General features: G+C 50.2%; 1 protein-coding gene across 2 annotated transcripts; it reads left to right on the top strand.

The window, feature by feature from the left end:
- Positions 1 to 443: 443 nt before the first annotated feature.
- On the top strand, positions 444 to 17,407 carry LOC142818180 (flavin-containing monooxygenase 3-like). Of its 2 annotated transcripts, XM_075937042.1 has the most exons (9): positions 444 to 815; positions 1,166 to 1,303; positions 7,991 to 8,179; positions 9,985 to 10,147; positions 11,674 to 11,816; positions 13,084 to 13,283; positions 14,142 to 14,500; positions 14,785 to 14,857; positions 15,744 to 17,407. In XM_075937042.1, exons 2-9 carry the CDS (start codon positions 1,172 to 1,174, stop codon positions 16,081 to 16,083), a joined length of 1,599 nt encoding a protein of 532 aa, XP_075793157.1. In that variant the 5' UTR covers positions 444 to 815; positions 1,166 to 1,171; the 3' UTR covers positions 16,084 to 17,407. The 2 variants fall into 2 exon arrangements, with proteins under 2 accessions (XP_075793157.1, XP_075793158.1); XM_075937043.1 differs by lacking the exon at positions 444 to 815 and having other exon boundaries at positions 1,054 to 1,303.
- The last annotated feature ends 1,403 nt before the right edge of the window (positions 17,408 to 18,810 follow it).

The raw sequence follows: 18,810 nt of genomic DNA on the forward strand, positions 1-18,810 counted from the left end.
GCTTGCGGCGGGTGAAAAGGCTTTTGTGCGGCGTGCAAACCGGACCTAGAATCGCCGCCCGCTTGTGTCCCCACCGCCCCCTCTCGCCGCTCCTCGTGTCGGACCGAGCCCTGCCTGAGCGGCTCCCCGAACTCCTCCTCCGGACCCCGACAGCGAGTGCGCTGCTGTGTACCGATGCGTGGCAAGAGCTGAGGAGGCCCCACCCTTCTGGGAAGGCCAGGCAGCTTCTGGGACGGGACGGGGGACCAGCCAGCCTGCCGGCAGGTACAAAACCACCTCAAGGCCAGTGCTGGGGTGAATGGGGGGTAGGTCCCCAGAGCTGTCTGGGAAGGACCAGATAGCTCCATCCTTGTTCCTCCGCGCTCCCTGGCCTTCTCCTCCCGGCCGTAGCCTGTGGCCAGGATCTGTGGCTTCTTGGTGGCGCTGGAAAGGGGCAGCCGAGCCAAGTGGGGAATGGCTCAGTCATGCAAGCTCTGCGCAGGAACCCGTTTTGGTCACGACTGGCCAATGACCCTCGGTGCTTGTCCCACACAACGTATTCCCGGTAGCGGCAAATCTCCCAGCTCCTTCACACCTTCCACTCCACCACGCCGAGGAGCAAACCCGCCAGCGCCACTCGTACAGACGCCGCGCAACCCGCCTGCCAGGGGACGGCATGGCAACGGGGATTCCTCTTTAAGGGAGACTCCTCCCACCTTTCAGCTGCTGGCCTCAAAATAAAATACGTGCACGGCAAAGCATTTTGCTTCCTCCCCGCCTGCCTGAAGCCCACGCGCCAGCCTCTGGGACCGGGCGGGAGAAGAGACGGAGCAAAGGTAACGGGGCAAGCGGGCTGGCGCTTAGGGGAGGCTGAGGAGAGAGAACTGGCGACATGCTTGTGAAACCGAAGCGTGGAGGCGACAGCCAACAGTGCTGAGGTTCACAGTCCGGCAGGTCTTGGGCAATCCAGCCGCTCGCCTCCCTCCCTTCTTGCCGCTGGCTGTTTCGCAGCCCCGAGTGGGAACAGGCTACGCTGGAGGGAGAGCAGGCCTGGGGCGTGAGGTTTCGCGTCATAATTTGGCCTCATCCTCTCTTGCGAGGTTCTCAGCCGGCCTGCGGAAAAGCCGAGGTCGCTGCTCACCGGCAGCTCCGTGCCCTGAAGAGCTCTGGTCCTTTTTTGCCGTAGGCGGCCATGGTGCACAAAGTGGCGATCATTGGGGCCGGCGTGAGCGGGCTGGCCTCCATCAAGGGCTGCCTGGACGAAGGGCTGGAGCCCACCTGCTTCGAGAGGAGCGACGACATCGGGGGGCTCTGGAAATTCACGGTAAGCGGGCAGCGCGTTGGCCGAGGAGGAAACAGTCTGGTGGCGGCCTGGCCGTCGCTCCGTTCCGCACACGCCCGGCCTGGCGCCTTCCTTTCCCCAGCGCCGATAGACGGGTGAGCTCGTCAGGACATGCGCCTGATGATTGTTTAGCGCAGATCACGGCAAATCAGGCCGCAGGTGCCTGTACCAATTCCTCCGTGCTCATCCCAAGGGGCCGCGGTGTTAGAACGGGGGCTTTGTGGCGCAATGGACGGGCATGTTGGACTTCTGGGAACTGTTCCCGGGGGTGGGTAGGAGAAGTCATTCAAAGGTTGCGGGTTCAAATCCCTCCAGCGTGACTTGATGGCCTCTTGAGTCCTAGTGTTCTATGATTCTATTAAGCACTGGAATAAATTGCCTGGGGAGGTTGTGGAATCTCCATCGCTGGAGATATGTAAGAGCAGGCTGCTAGACGCCTATCAGGGATGGTCTAGACGGTGCTCGGTCCGGCCATGAGGGCAGGGGACTGGACTTGATGCCCTCTCGAGGTCCCTTCCAGTCCTAGGAGTCTGTAATTCTATTAAACAGCCAGAAATAGACACACACCCCCTCCCCTCTGGGGGCTTGTGTTGACATTTCACCGCTTGAGCTAATAGGCCGTCCTAACAAGAAAGCAAACGCTCGGTCCGGTCTGGGGCTCTTAACAGCGAGGCTGAGTGCTCGTTCTGGGGCCTGCCATGTCGCAGCCCCGCAGACTCCGCTCGGACGCGTCTCCTTGGGCAGGGAAGGGGCCGCCACGCCCGGTCCTTCTGGGGCTTTGTGCTCCGGCCGGCCGGCGTGCAGGGAACGAGTTTGGGTTTGCTTCCCCCTAGCCCCGAAAGCTCCGCTCCTTGCGGGGTTCCTCCACCCCGAAGGGAAAGAACTTTTCAGTAGCCCCCCACGTCCCCTCCTGCGTGTGCGTTGAGCAGGCTTGGGGAGGAGGTGGTCGCCAACAGCATCACTCGTGAGCCGTGACAGGGGCTTGTTTGTGGGACGCTGGGCCTTAGCCCCAACGGCCTGGCCAAACGCCAAACTGGCAGGTCTGCTCTGCCCAAGGGAGAGTCGTTCCCTCCCTGTCCAGTGTGCTCACAAACAACTGCCAGGGGACCTTTGATCATTAACCCCCTCCTAGGGCCCTGCACATCCGGCACCCAGAGCTTCCCAATGGTCTTATAAGATGACATTTGGTCTCTAAAACAGACAAAAGGACGTTTTTCTTCACTCCGCGCACAGTTAACCTGTGGAACTCCTCGCCAGAGGATGTGGTGAAGGCCAAGACTTAAACAGGATTCAAAAAAGAGCTAGATAGATGCATGGAGGTTAGGTCCATCAGTGGCTATTAGCCAGGATGGGTAGGAATGGTGTTCCTAGCCTCCGTTTGTCTGGAAATGGGAGTCAGAGGAGGGATCAGATGAGGATTACCTGTTATGTTCTCTCCCTCTGGCACACCTGGCATTGGCCACTGTCGGCAGACTGGACCCTGGGCTAGAGGGACCTTTGATCTGACCCAGACTGGCCGTTTTTATGTTCTCCAGCCAGTGTCTGTCTGTTCCAAACTGGTGCTGGACAGGCCAAGGCTGTGTGGCCACCTACTCTGGCTGCTCCACGTGCTGGGGCAGCCAGGACCCACCTGGGGGCAGACTGGAGGAAATGGTGCCATGTTGGTATCTCCCAGCCTCTCTTCCATGGCTCCAGCCCCCCGGCCCTTTCCTCCTGCCTGTGTCTCATGTTTCACTTGGAGAGGGTTGTCAGGCGTGACCCGCCAGTTGAAGAGGGACCGTGGAGGCTCCAGGCAGCACCATGGAGGGGGCCGTGAGAAGTCCGGCCAGTGGCACAGTGGGGCTAAGGCAGGCTCCACCAGGAGTCTGAGGCAGCCGGAGTGGAGGGAGCTGAAGAGGGAAATCAACCTTTCCCCATCCTGGGCTCAGGGAACGCTGTTCCCACACCCCTGCCAGATGCCACGCGTGGCCTGCAGGCCTGGCTTCCTGCTCCTCCAGCCCTGCCTCTCGTTGCTTCCACGAGCCCTGCGGCGTGGCAACACAGAGCTGAAGGGGAGGTTGCTTGGGCAGGAGCAGAGATCAGAGCCGGTCCCAAAAGTGGGAGGAAGAGGCCAGGGGAGGGAATGTTCCCCATCTTACACCATATCTGGGGTGGCAGACAGCGCCCCCTGGATTTCCGTGGCCCCTTGATTTCTGTGGGAAGAAGTATTTTAAACCTGCAGGGAAGACATTAGATAGCTGTCCCTTTCTCCACCCCTGCTGGCTGAATAGAGCTGTCCCGGTGTCCTGGCTGCCCCCTGTGGTCATTCTGCAGTATAACAGTCCCTCCTACCAGACCCCTCCCTTTCCATTTTATGAGAAACAATCGAATTCCAGGCACATCCCCTTGTCCTGGCACAACCAAACCCCTGTCCTTGCTTTAAGTTATGATTAAAGGAAACTGCCTACCCAGTTTGGTGTCCCTTGCTCTTAGCGTCTAGGGGGAGTTCTTGAACAAACAGACTCTCAGACACACGTTTCTAAAATAATATAAGATCCTCATTGAAGACCAGGAATTCAAGTTCTAACTTTTGTATGCAAGTACTTCTAAAACCCGTCAGTACTTAGTTGTGTGCCTCCACGGGAGGTAATTCATCTGGACTCTTTTCCATTTGACTGTTTCTCGTCAGTGCTCGCCTGTACTGTATCAACTTCTATCCCTTCCTCTTCAATAAGATCTAGAGAATCCCTTTTAATAAATCCTCTTGTAAGAGATGTGTCAGTCTAAACCACAAGCATCTCCGCACTTGTTGGCTTTCCCCCCAGCCCTTTGTTTAAAATCTCCTCTACGATCCTTTTAATTTTACATGTCGCAATTCGGTTCCTTGAACAGCCACCTACTTTCCTGAAAGGTTCGCCAGTTCCTAAGATGCCTAAATCCTTCCTTCCAACATGAGCTTCTCATCCTCGCATTGAGCCCTGCTGTTCTGCCTAACTGGCCCGGAGCATGGAACGGGAAGCATTTCAGAGCTCCTGGATTACGATTGCCTATATTGGCCCACCAGGACCTCTCTCCTCCCTTTCCCTATGTCTCTGGCTCCTCTCCCCGCACTGCACAGAAGTCTGCCCAGACATCTCGAGATGCCCCATGGAGTTCTCCCGGCCATCGCTTGTCCCAGCTTGCTGAAAGTGACCTTGTGTTTAAACAACGGGGCTGTGGTTTCTCTGCCTCTCACCAAATGGCCGTACAAAAAGTCTTGAATGTGTTTGCACCTGAGACAAAACAGCAGGGAGAAGGGAGTTCCTGTATTTCTTCAATCGGTTAGACTGAGTGTGGTGGCTAAAAGCAGAACAAATCCTGGATGTTTCTAAAGTTTCCTCTCTCACCTGGTAACGATACTTGTGTTTGCAGGCGAAATCCTGCCCTTGACAAAGGTTCACATGGCCCTCTCTTGCCCATTGTTGCCTCTTAATTGGGAGCTGCGTTTTGTTCTGTTTCCATTGCATAACCCTTCTTACCTCATATTCCCATTTGCAGAGCACGAGTACAAATGCACCCATATCAGGTAACTTTACATAATCTGCATGAATTGGCAACCAGCTACTTTAACCCATAGGTCACTGGCAACTTCCCAACTATCGATCAAATTAATGTGACCTCCGAAATGTCAAGGGAAGAGCTATCTACTGAACCTCATCTTGCCAATGCCAGATTCTTTCCACTCATTTTATTTCTCAATGCCTTGCGCAAATTTTCAATGTCCCAGGAGATTGCTGCTTGCCCTGCAGTATGTTTCAGTATGATCTTCAGCTATTCGCTGTCTCTGGGTATGCCTACACCATGAAAAATAAACCCACTGCAGCGAATTTCACAGCTTCAACTACAGTACTAGAAGTAGCCACATCGATGTTCTGGCTTGGGCTGGAGCACTGTCTTTGGAACCCATCCCTCCCCTGGTGAACGGAAGAGACAAAACTGGAACTCAAGCTGTGTTGAAGGCTGTTTATTTTTTGTAACATGTAGCTGTTTTCTTTAATCGTTGCCTTCCCAGTGAAGACAGTCAGCAAATCCAGATGTGCCTCTTCCCCCCGGGAGCTTCGTCCACAATAAAATAGGTCGGTCAGGGTGTTTTGTCCAGCTCTTTTTTCTAAGTGCCATACTATTGCTCCAAGCTAGTTCCCCTTGCACCATCCCAACTAGCTGTTTTCTTTAATCGTTGCCTTCCCAGTGAAGACAGTCAGCAAATCCAGATGTGCCTCTTCCCCCCGGGAGCTTCGTCCACAATAAAATAGGTCGGTCAGGGTGTTTTGTCCAGCTCTTTTTTCTAAGTGCCATACTATTGCTCCAAGCTAGTTCCCCTTGCACCATCCCAACTAAGTCCAGCCACATCCTGGTCCCACTATCGGATTTTTGGCACTGATTTCAATAGGATCCCATTCACCCTTTGCATTTCACTAGCAGACAGCCAGATAACGACACGGTTCTCTGCATTTTCCACATGCAGAAATTTCATATTCTTACTTAAAGGGAGGGCGATTAAGGCATTGAGCTCACATCCTGCCTCGGATCACAACCAAGACTCGTATGTGGTTGTGTCATGTGAGCTCCCAGCAAGGGCAAATCTGCACACTGCTGTTGTTTGGGGTAGCACCGGGAATACTCTAGGTGCCTTGCAGACCTTTAAGACAGGACAAAAGGCAGGATGGGAGGTTGGAGAGGGGAACAATATGGCAAAACCTGTATGTGCATTGGTCAGACTTATCAGTGGTAGCACAGTAGGGTCTTTAAATAGGGACAGGGAGGGGCCTTCAGAGGAGCACAGAGAGATTGAGCGAGGCATGGGGGGGATGCAAAGAAGGAGGGGGATTGTGCAAAACTCTGACATACAGGTAGACACGGAGGTGGACCCTGGTGGAGCAGTGGAAGGGAGCGCTGAGCATTGGTTTTTTGTTTTGTTTTTGCTTTTTTTGTTAGCAGATCTCTGCAGCAAAGAAACCACAGCTCTCCTGGGGTGCATCTACCCAGTAGGGCTTAACTTGAAATAAGTGATGCAAATTGAGCTACGTCAATTGCGTAGCGTATTTCGAAACAGGGAGTGTCTACACAGCACTTATTTCGAAACAGAACACTCTTCCTCCGACTTGCCTTACTCCTCGTGCAATGAGGGTTACAGGAGTCGGAGTAAGAAGACCTCCAGCTTGACAGTATTTTGACATTATTTCAAAATAACTGCCTGCTGCGTAGACACGGGCTAAGTTATTTTGGAATAGAGCTAATTATTTCGATATAGTGTTGCAGTGAAGACATACCCCTGAAGTCCTGGATGGTGGTTTCGGCAGGGAAATGGAGGCGGCGTTGAGTATGCTGATCTGTTTAGCACCTTTCATCGGAGGATCTCGGGGTGATCGTAATTAATGTCACATTATCTCCCTTTTAGACATGGCCAAATGGCATCATGGCCTTATCTCACTCAGCAACAAGTGACTTTCCCAAAGTCCCACAGCAGATCTGTGGCAGAGCTGAGGAATTTATTTCAAATCCTGGTTCTTGGCCACCTCCTCTAACCTCTAGTACGGCCTTCCCCAAAATGTGCTCCTTGGAACCCTGGGGCTCCGCGCGATGGGTCCGGGGCACCCCAAAAATATTAATGGCAGTTGTATGCCCCTGTTACTTTGTTACTCATTTTCTGAAACTTTTCTCGGAGGGAAAACAAAAGTTTATAAGGAATATGCAAGAATTAAAAATAGAATCCCAAAACTTTGTCTAGTTTGGGTACCTAGTGAATTAAAAATCACAATATTTTAAGGGTGCCGCCAAAATTTCAGGACCGTGTAAGCCAAAAAAGTTCGGGAAACTCTGCTGAAGACCACACTTGCTCCTAATTTTAATTTTAAAGAGGATTGATTAGAAGTTTCTTCCCAGCTCTAGTAGGCACTAGGAAAGGATAACAGTTGGAGAAGGCAGCGGTTCTTTTGTACAGCTATCGTGTTGAATGAAATCCCCGTTCTTGGCCGGATTTATTTTTGTCCCAAACGTTTGTCCCTCCTTAGCTGGATTTAACTGGCGAGTTCTGTCCTCAGTAGCCACGTGGTAAAAAACACGGGCCCTGATTCTGGAGAGCTCTGAAACGCACACTTAACTGTAATCCCATTGAAGTTGGGACTTAAGCAGCTGCTTCAATTTGAAGCACCTACTCAAGTCCATCCCTCTTCAGCCAAATGTGCGAAAGGGTGGAATGGGGGCTAAGGAACCTGATCCTCTTCCCATCGAAGTCCATGGGAGTGTAGACCTGGGCTTCGGCAGAGGCAGGAATGGAACCTTCTTCTTGCCGCGTATTTCTCTGCTACTGTGGGATGGTCGCTGTCTCTGCTGGCGCGCTGGTGTTCCAACCACGGAGCGCTCCGCTATGTGTCCATAGCTGGCGCTGAAAAGCCCTATCAGACTGGCCCCGACTGAGAGAAGACCGGATGCCCACTGAGCACGGGCTACAAGGGCATCTCCATGTAGTTCAGCATCAACTCCCGCGTCTCGCTTTCTACCCACGTGAATCCTGAACGGAGCCTCCCAGGTGAGTGGATTAGGGCTACTCCTTTAGCGAGGGAACCTCCACCATGCCACAGCCGGTCCGGCGGCCCCCTTCTGGGCGGAGGTCGGTGCTGGTTGGTGAATTGACATTGTTGCTCTCTGCAGGAACACGCAGAAGAAGGCAGAGCCAGCATTTACCGCTCCGTGTTCACCAACTCCTGCAAAGAAATGATGTGTTTCCCAGACTTCCCGTTCCCTGACGACTTTCCAAATTACATGCACAATTCGAAGGTCCAAGAGTACATCAGGATGTTTGCCAAGCACTTCGATCTTTTAAAATACATAAAGTTCAAGGTAAGACTTAGAGCTGCAAAGGCGAGGGGCGGAGCTCTACCTACTTCCTGTCATCTACTTCCTGTTTCCTAGTGGAGTAACTCACTCTCAGCCCCTTATTCCTTTGACAGCGAAGGTTGTTGAAGGGAGTTCTATCCCCGCTAGCCTCATCTTAAAAAAAAGAGCAAAAAAAGCAAACATGATTTTGGGCTGCATTAACAGGTGTGTTGTGAGCAAGACATGAGAAGTCATTCTTCCGCTCTACTCTGCGCTGGTTAGGCCTTAGTTGGAGTATTGTGTCCAGTTCCGGGCACCACATTTCAAGAGGGATGTGGAGAAATTGGAGAGGGTCCAGAGAAGAGCAACGAGAATGATTAAAGGTCTAGAGAACACGAGCTGTGAGGGAAGGCTGAAAGAATTGGGCTTGTTTAGTTTAGAAAAGAGAAGATCGAGGGGGGACATAATAGCAGTTTTCAGGTAGCTAAAAGGGTGTCATAAGAAGGAGGGAGAAAATTTGTTCATCTTGGCCTCTGAGGATAGAACAGGAAGCAATGGGCTTAAACTGCAGCAAGGGAGGTTTAGGTTGGACATTAGGAAAAAGTTCCTAACTGTCAGGGTGGTCAAACACTGGAATAAATTGCCCAGGGAGGTTGTGGAATCCCCATCTCTGGAGATATTGAAGAGCAGGTTAGATAAATGTCTATCAGGGATGGTCTAGACAGTATTTGTTCCTGCCATGAGGGCAGGGGACTGGACTCGATGACTCTCGAGGTCCCTTCCAGTCCTAGTATTCTATAATTAAATGGTCTCAATCAGACGGTAACTGACTCATTCCGAGAAACCAACAAACGTCGCCATCAATCTGTGGGTAATTCACAACGGCAAATAGGTCACATCACACAGCTCAAAGCAACCCCCCGGAGTCTGTCTTCTATTCACACCATGTTTTGGTCTTGTCCTACTTGACAGGAGATGCACCGGGATTTAAATATGAGTTAAGCCTTCCTCCTGGTTCTAAAATAAGCGTTTCAATCATCCAATCAGAACAGTCCCATGTGGCTCATGTGACATCATACAACAAGAACTGGGAATTAGGAACCAGCAAAGAAGTGGTCAGGTGTAACCCATCCACGGGCTGAAATTTGCCAGGAGCGTTAATTGAAGGAATCGCCTAGCTCAAAGGGGATGATTTTTATTTATCTTTCCTACAATAGCACCTGGCATGACCCATGAGCCCACTGTGCAAGGCCCTGTAGAAACACAGAACAGAGAGACAGTCCCTGCCTGCCCCAAGGCGCCTTCCATCGAAGAACGGTACCTCCCTGAAAACACATCTCTGGAACCGGCTTCCATTGTGGCAAGGCATTGCAAAGAAGAATCAAAATAATTCGGCACGTTGTGATTGGGCATCAAAGCCAGCTCGCTAGCTCTGATGCCTGTACCCCAGCATGAAATCGTGGCCCCAGTAAAGTCAAGGGCCAAATTCCTGTGGACTTCAGTGGAGCCAAAATTTCACCCCGTTCTCTACTGTGAATTCTGAGGGACCCATAGGGCCGTCCCTACCAATATGCAGACTACGCCGTTGCCTAGGGCACCATGAAACGTCGGGTACCAAATTGCCCCACATTTTCTGGTGCCCCAGGCATCTGCATGGCATCCCCCAGCCAACCCCTTCCCAGCTTCTACTCCTGTGTCCCCACATCCCAGGGTTCGTGCTGTGAATTGGTGGGGTTGGACCCGAAGACGGAGGACACTTCCAAAGCTCTTAGCCTGCAGAACTGTGTGCCGAGGAAAGCAAACCGACTCGCGTGCTTGTTTCTTTTCAGACGATGGTCATCAGCATTCAAAAACGCCCCGATTTCTCTGTCACCGGCCAGTGGGAGGTTCTTACCAAACGGGATGGGAAGGAGGAGTCAGCTGTCTTTGATGCGGTTATGGTTTGCTCGGGGCATCATGTATATCCACATTTCCCAGTGGATAGCTTCCCAGGTGAGGGGTGGGTGGGTGGGTGGGTGTGTGTGTGTGTGTGTGTGTGTGTGTGTGTGTAGCGCATTTTCATCAGCACACTGGGGCAGTTTTTAAATGGGAAAAACCAGAAACTACAAAAAAAAAATCAATTTTTGAAAACGTCATCCCAATGTGACACGTTGTACTAAAAATGATTTTTTTGTAAATGAAATCATTTCAGTTTCTCGTCTTTCACAGGCACTTCAAATCAAGAGTGCAGAAAATGGTGGGACAGGCTTTTAACGTGTCACACACACACATGCTGTATGCAGCATTGTTGTCCCAAGATATATGAGAGGCAGTATCTGCACCGTATCCCCACCCTAATGGTGGGCTGGGGGCGTATCTTTTATTGGACCGATTTCTGGTGTAAAAGACACGCTTCCAAGCCACCCGGACTTGACACCTCTGTGTGGCCCAAAAGCTTGTCTCTCTCACCAGCAGAAGTTGTTCCTATAAAAGATATCACCTCCCCCACCTTGTCTACCACAAAAATAAGCGTTCTTTCAACTTGTTCTAATTCTAGCTTTACAAACTTGCCAAACTTTCTTCACTGTTTAGTTCAGAACAATACGCAGTAATAAATATCACGGCCGTATAACCATCAAATACAATGTTAGCAACGATATAAACACTAGCTTTTTGTTAAGAGAAACGTTATGCAATGGTGTAGTCATTCAATTTTACTATTTGATCCTGTGCCGTGGTAATAGCCCGCCAATCTCCTCACAACAACGAGGAGAGGTTGTTTCTGGGGATTTTGCTCTGCCCTTTGTTTGTGTTAACAATCCCAATTCTCTCAAATGACGGAGGCCAATTTTCAAATGCCTATTTTTTTTTTTTTTTTTTTTGGTTTATGCGAGCAAGTGTTCTCTCGCCTTGAGTCTTAGCAAAAAGGTCAGCAAAATATTCAAGGCGAGTTTCTGCTCTCAGTGACCTGAGAGGGCTTGTGTTATCTGCAGTTTCATTAAAGTACTGTGAATTCATAACGTGGCTCCCAAATACCAAGGCAGAACCATTAGGCCTGGTGCAAAGGATGCTATTTTGCATCTACGTCCAAGCATCTCCAAATTCTTTACTGGTGTCCATGAATTTGGCCTCTGCACGCACAATTTGACAGCTGGAAGACTGAATCCCAGAGAAGTCACGAGTCGGGTTTTCATAGCTGCGGGTCGCCCACCATGCCTTCTGCAGGTGCCTCGGGACTTCAAAAAACTAGAAAAACTAGACAAAGCAGAAGAGCTGGGCGCACAACCCCGCACTATCTCCTGCTTCCGCGCCTTCAGCGTTTCCTGAGGTAAAAAGAACCCCCTGGAATGATCAGATTCTAGAAGCAGCTTGAACAATTTTCCTTGCGTTGTGAAATGGGCAAATCTGCTGCAGAAAGCAGAGGGAATAAATGCCGAACTCCACAAACGTATGGCAAAGGAGACGTGCCACCAGGGGGCAAAACCTCCCCTCTTGAATCGCCAGATGAACTCATTTTACTTTCCACTTTTTTCTCTCAGGGCTAAGCAAGTTTAAAGGTAGCTACTTCCACAGCCGGGACTACAAGGAGCCGGAACAATTCAAGGGGAAGAGAGTGCTTGTGATTGGCTTGGGCAACTCCGGCTCGGACATCGCGGTGGAGCTGAGTCACATAGCCTCACAGGTACACCTGGAATGGTTACGTGGTGGAGAAATATGGTAGAAAGGGATCTAGGGGTCACCGTGCACCACAATCTAAACACGAGACAAAGGTGCGACGCTGTTGCAAAAAAAGCAAACATCGTTCTGAGCTGTATTAACAGGAGTGTTGTGAGCAAGACATGAGAAGTCTTTCTTCCACTGTACCTGCACTGATTAGGCCTCAGTTGGAGTCTTGTGTCCAATTCTGGGCACCACATTTCAGGAAAGATGTGGAGAAATGGGAGAAGGTCCAGAGAAGAGCTACAAAACTGATTAAAAATCTAGAAAACATGAGCTATAAGGGAAGACTGAAAGAACTGGGCTTGTGTAGTTTGCAAAAGAGAAGACTGAGAGGAGACATAGCAGTTTTCATGTACCTAAAAGGGTGTTACAAGGAGGTGGGAGAAAAATTGTTCTCTTTGACCTCTGATGATAGGACAAGAAGCAATGGGCCTCAACTGCAGCAAGGGAGGTTGAGGTTGGACATTAGGAAAAACTTCCTGTCAGGGTGGTGAAACCCTGGAATAAATTGCCCAGGGAGGTTGTGGAATCTCCATCTCTGGAGATATTTAAGAGCAGTTTAGACAAACATTTGTCAGGGTTGGTCTAGATCAGTGTTTCTCAACCTTTTTTTGCTCATGGCCCCCTTCTGAGCCTCGTTTACCTCTGTGGCCCCCCTCATAGCTGCTGTTAGTTGGAAAAAACGGTAAATAATGTATCTAATGTTCCGTTTTTTCCCATGTGGCCCCCAGAGGTAGGGTGTGGCCCCTGGCCTCAGTCTTATCTTTCGCAAATGACACAAACCCAGTTCTTTCGGCCCATGGTTGAGAACCGCTGGTCTAGATGGTGGTTGGTCCTGCGATGAGGGCAGGGGACTGGACTCGATGACCTCTCAAGGTCCCTTCCGGTTCTAGCGTTCTACGATTCTACGGTACACTGCACAGAGCAAAACCAAGAGCAGGCCAAGCATGTAGCATTGTCGGTGTCACGCGCCCCCCGCTAACGTATGCTACTTCGCGACGTGTCTTCCCGCCACTACTGGGGTGGAGCTGGAGGAACGCAAAGTGGGCCTGTTTCACCACGGCTCTCCGCCAGTGCCACCCCCACGCGAGTGCAGTGAAGTCACTGAGGTGACGCTGGTGTAAAACCGTAGCGATGAATCAGGCCTGCTATTTAGAAAGGCCTCTACCCTCAGCTGCCTCTCTAGAGTGGTAATGGCCACCCCCTGCTTTGCCCATTTTGTGGGGTAGGTTTACCTCAGCTCCAGAAGCGGCTCCTGGGTGATGAGTCGCGTTTGGGACGACGGCTACCCCTGGGACATGCTGGTTGTGACGCGCTTTGAAACCTTCCTCCGGGACGTCCTTCCCAGCTCCCTCAGCGACTGGCTGTACGTGCGGCGGATGAACAGCCGGTTTAAACACGAGAACTACGGCCTGGTGCCTCTGGACAGGTAATTTCCTGCCACTCGCCCGGCAGACACTTTGAGGAGGAAGCCAGTGCCTTGCGCACCTTTGAAAAGGCATCGATATACTTTCTTCTCCTCGGGTAGCAGGTTTTAGTAGGCAGAGGGGTCCGGGAAGGGGTGTGGCCTTGGATGGAAGGGGCGGGGCCAAGGACAGCCAGCCCTCAGCACCACCCAGGGGACACCATACTGCCTCTCCCAGCCCTCAGAGCTGCCCTGAGCGCACCACATGGGCCCCAGACCAGTTGTCCCCTTCCCCTCCCCCATCAAAAGGTCCGATCGCAGGTTAGCTTAAAAATACCAAGGCAGGGTAAGGGAATGAAATCTCCTGTTCAGGATCCTTAAGAAGGAAAGGAACCCTCTGTACGTCTCACCCATCCGTGGTCAGGATTATACTATTTTGTTATGCTCTTTTGCATCGCTGTTGGAGACAGGACCCCAAACTAGCAGGGCTAAGTCTGGCCCAGCAGTGCCTTCCTTAAGCAGGTAGGGAAGGCAGTGTCTCTTATTGGAAAGACCGTTAGAGAGAGAGAGACCAGCTTTTGAATTTACACAGAAGAGCCCTGAGTAGCTCGAAAGCCACCAGCCGAAGTTGACGCAATAAAGGATTTTACCTCCCCTACCTTGTCTCTCTAATATCCTGGGACCGACACGTCCACCTCTTGGCCTAAAAGAAACGAACAAAACCCATCACTCCCGTTAGTAGCTAGTTCAAGGGTTAACGTCCCTCAGAGATGCCCCATGGGTAGGTAGGGACGTCAGCCCCCCAACGAAGTCCATTTTGAACGGACTGGAGACAGGCAGCACTTTATACCCCAGGCCTCATGTGTTTTTCTGTCGTCACAGAACCAGCCGTAAGGAGCCGGTCTTCAACGACGACCTCCCAAGCCGCATCACCTGTGGAACGGTGGTGGTGAAACCCAACGTGAAGGAATTCACGGAAACCTCCGCTATCTTTCAGGACGGGACTGTGCAGGAAAACATCGATGCTGTCATCTTTGCGACGGGCTATAGCTACTCCTACCCCTTCATGAAAGACGACTCCATCATCAAATGCAGAGACAACGAGGTCACCTTGTACAAGGGCATCCTTCCTCCTCGACTGGAGAAGCCAACCTTGGTTGTCATCGGCCTGGTCCAGTCCCTTGGTGCAATTATCCCAACGTCCGATCTCCAGTCTCGTTGGGCTGTGCGAGTGTTTAAGGGTGGGTGAAAGGAAATTTGGTACAAGGGGGAAACTCTTGGAGAAGAGCTTGCGCGTGGGAACTAGCATGGCTGTGCAACCTATAGTTCCTTGCAGATTCAAGCTAGGTCTGAAAAAAGAAGCAGGTCATAGATTTATGTACCTACCAGCCTCTTGGGATTCGCTATACCTCCTCATCCTATAAATTGCACATCAGTGGAAACACAACCTAATTGAGAGGATGGGTGAGGGGATGGAAGAGTATCTTCTTACTTAGGAATAAACTATAGATCTGTTCTTTTCTAGGGCTGTGTAAACTTCCCCCCGTGTCTGACATGATGGAAGATATTGACGAAAAAATGGGGAAAAAGCTCAAATGGTACGTGCAGGATGAAGTTCTCAGGAGCACACGAGGAAGGCTAACATCACGTCCTGTCTCTTTTGCTCTACCTCTTCACTGATCGGACACCGAACCCCCTCCACTAAGCCAGTTACACTGACCACTTTAGGGACCCAGCTGCAGAGCAGCAGAGGATAAGAACAAAACACCTTCCCACCCTTACTACGGGCCCGCCAGCTCTCAGATGAAGCACGTCAACGGGGGGTTTTGTGAGAGAAACCTGCACTGTAATTGTCTGCATTGCACGTCTTCTGCTAACCAGTATAAGGGTTCACTCTCCCGCAGTGTCAGACTGGCCATTCACAGCTCAGTAATGGAGATCAAACACATGATAGTGCCCCTACTAAATCTACACTGAGGGAAAAATTCAATTTAAGAGACACAACTCCAGCAATGAGACTAGTGTAGCTGGAGTCGACGTACCTTAAATCAAATTTTCTCCGGCAACCCCACCTCAGGAGGTCAATGGGACAAATTCTCCCGTCAACCTCTCTTTCTACTCCTGACACCATGGAGTACTGGAGTCCACTATGGCGCCATCAGCGTTTGATTAGTAGGTCCTTGCTAGGCCCACTAAATCGAACCCCGGAAGATCGATCTCTGGAGCGTTGATCTCCGGGTGAGTAGAAACAAGGCCTGAGAAGTCAGACGGCAGTGAGTTCAATGTGTTTGCCACAGGATTTCTGTGCAACGATAGCGTCCCACGTCATGGCAAGTGTAGCTGCTCCGTGGTGTATCTGTCCCTTCTTCCACCCTAGGGAAGTGCAGAGTTAACCATGTGTCCGTTCATCAGAGGCTTTGTTTCTGCATCTTTCTTGTGCCCTGTTCTCAACAACCTATTGTATCTTCTCCCTTCCCACTGTAGGTATGGGCAGAGCAACACCCTGCAGACCGATTATATTTCGTACATGGATGAACTCGCCTCTGCTATAGGAGTGAAGCCCAGTTTTCCATGGCTGCTCCTGACGGATCCAAGGCTGGCCCTGGCAGTATACTTTGGCCCATGCACTCCATACCAGTTTCGTCTGACGGGCCCGGGGAAGTGGGACGGAGCCAGAAAATCCATCCTGACCCAGTGGGACCGCACGCTGAAGGCCACGAGGTCCCGCGTCGTGCACGGCTCTCCTGAATTCCCCCTCCTGAATTTGCTCTGTATACTTGCCCTTCCTCTTCTCCTGCTTGCTGTTGTCCTGATCTTTAACTAACCCACCATTTTAAGGTGCTCAATGAAATTAGCGAATAGAATCTTTCTGAGGGAGAAGAGCAAAGAGAATTCTACCACTTCACGCCATTTCTGACCTCTCCTGTGTGCAGATCCATAGATGGTAGGGATGTGCATGGGTATCCGGTAACCCTCACCCTTACCGAGTAATGCTTACCGGGTAATGGTTAACCAGTGCCCCACAGGTGGAGTTGGCAGCCAGCCTTGCATGGGGCTGTGAGCGGGAGCCCCATGGGTTGCTCCAGTCGGGCTTAGTCGCTTAGCTGGTTAAATGTTAAGTTAACCTAACGTTTAACCGGTTAATTGCGTAATTGGGATTTTACATCCCTAATAGATGGATGGATGGGTACACCACACATGTACGTAACAACTCAACGGGCCAGATCCGGAGCTGTGTAAATGGCCATAAAACTCAGTGCCCGTTTTGCTTTGGGTGTAAATTAGCATTACCCGATTTTCGCTGCTCTGTTTGTATCCTAGGAACTACTGAAAGAACAGACCTGTTCTAAGGGGAATATTGAGAGAAATAAGTTGGGTTTTTTTTCCATGCTTTTTAAACTGCAAGCCCTCATAGCTTCAGTATTCAATAGTGCGATCACTAGAATTGGTCAAAAATGGCAATTATTTTTCGTGGGAAATTCTTTTTCTTTTTCAGTTGGTTTTATTGTTTTCTGTTTCCCTGATGAAATGTTTTGGACTCACATTGAAAAACTGAAACCAAACATTTCTCAGGCTTCAAAACCATTTTCAGTTAAAAAATATGTTGAGTTTTCCATCAAAGGTTGGTTTTTCAAAACCCAGCTGTGTTTTGTGAGAACCTGGTTTGCAGACTTGAGTGGGACAGGACGTTTTGTGCTCCGCCTCTCCCCCGATTTTTAAAAAAAAAATTCTTTAAGAAACTGATTTCAACTGAAGAGCTACTTGCGTGTGTCTTGGGTTGTATCAGTCAAGCAAGGCTGCCTTTCTGCTTTGCATCTGCTGGGTGAAAAGCACCATAGCAACCCAAAACAACGTGATTACTCAGCATCCCCTGCTTCTGACTGCACACTGTGGGCACAGCCGCCCTCTCTCACTGAGGGTTCATGCCCGTAAACCAAAGCAGTTTGTGCCTGCCCAGATGTTCTATGGTGGGAATCCATCCGCTGCATCTCTTCTCCCTTCCCTTGCAGCCTAAGCTAATGACCACAGGTCTCAATGGAAAAACACCTCGCCCCGCACTGAATTCAATTGGATCAGGCCCCGTTGCACAATGCACCAAGGTTTTTTTAAAGTCAATGACAATATTCAAATAAATACATTGGACTCTCTTCACCGGCTTCCTGAGTCTCTCTCAACTAGGAAACAAACAAATCAATTATTATTATTATTTATTCCGGAGGGGAGGGGGATGTATTTAGCTGGCAGCTGGAGTATTGTGTAAAGTGAGGGATGAGGATTTTGATTGGAGTGATTTTTGCGAGGGCAAGAGGATGTTGATTTATACCAAGAGAATGGAACATCCTAAAGGTACGTTGGATGGGAAAACCTCCCAGGGTGGTGAGAGGCCACTGTGCAGTTAGGGTCTGACCTGTTGAAGCGAGGGTTGCTAACCCACCTGCCTTGTCCTGGAGGCTCCAGAAATTACAGATTAATCCTTCATTAAAGCTTAGATCAGAGGATGAAATCTCCAGGAATACGTCCTACCAAAACTGGCAACCCTAGTTGAAGTCAATGGAAAGTTTCCCATTGACTTTACTCGGCTTAGGGTTGTCTTGCAAGGTCTGCGAAATTGTTAGCAACATCAGAGTCATAGCTTCATAGCCCACTAGAACTGGAAGGGATCTTAAGAAGTCATCAAGTCCGTTCCCCTGCCCTCACGGCAGGACCAAGCGTGATAGGTCTCTGACCATCTCTGATAGGTGTTTATCCAACCTGCTCTTCAATATCTCCAGAGACGGAGATTCCACAACTTCCCTGGGCAATTTATTCCAGGTAGGATTTTTTTCCTATTTCCAACCTAAACCTCCCTTTCTGCAAGTTAAGTCCTCAGAGGCCGAGGAGAAGAATTTGTCTCCCTCCTCCTTGTAACACCCGTTTAAATAGTTGAAAACCACTTTCATGCCCCCTCTCAGTCTTCTCTTTTCTAAAACAAAATACAGGACTATGTAGCACTTTAAAGATTAAGTCTTTAAAGTCTTTAAAGTGCTACATAGTCCTGTATTTTGTTTCAGCTACACCAGACTAACACGGCTACATTTCTATCACTATTCTCTTTTCTAGACCTTTGTTTTTGTTGCTCTTCCCTGGACCGTCTCCAGTTTCTCCACAATGTCTGGGGCCTTACGCAGTACTATTAAACTATGCCTTCCAATAGCCAAGGGGAGGATGACTTTTCAGAGAGGTGATTTTTCTTTATAATCTTCAGCAACACACTAATATAATATTTTTCAAGCACATTTTAAACGAAGCTCCTGTTGATTATCACAGTACAGTCAAAAACTGACAGCATGCACCTCTGCGTTGCAAACACCCGTTAATTGGTTTTATTACCATGTCAATGGCTCTTTCACAAGTTCTATGTTCTGCTAAAAGTTCTGGCAGGCCTTTTCCCTTGGAAATGAACCAGATCCTCTCTGGAGGAAGCAGAGCCATAGAACGGGGGTAGGAAGAGGCAGGTGGGTGGACACTAAGACCCAACAGTGCCCCAAATTTTCAGGTGCCCCATGCAACT

This window comes from Pelodiscus sinensis, chromosome 9 (assembly GCF_049634645.1).
Source record: "Pelodiscus sinensis isolate JC-2024 chromosome 9, ASM4963464v1, whole genome shotgun sequence".
In the NCBI taxonomy this organism is placed as follows: Eukaryota; Metazoa; Chordata; order Testudines; family Trionychidae; genus Pelodiscus; species Pelodiscus sinensis.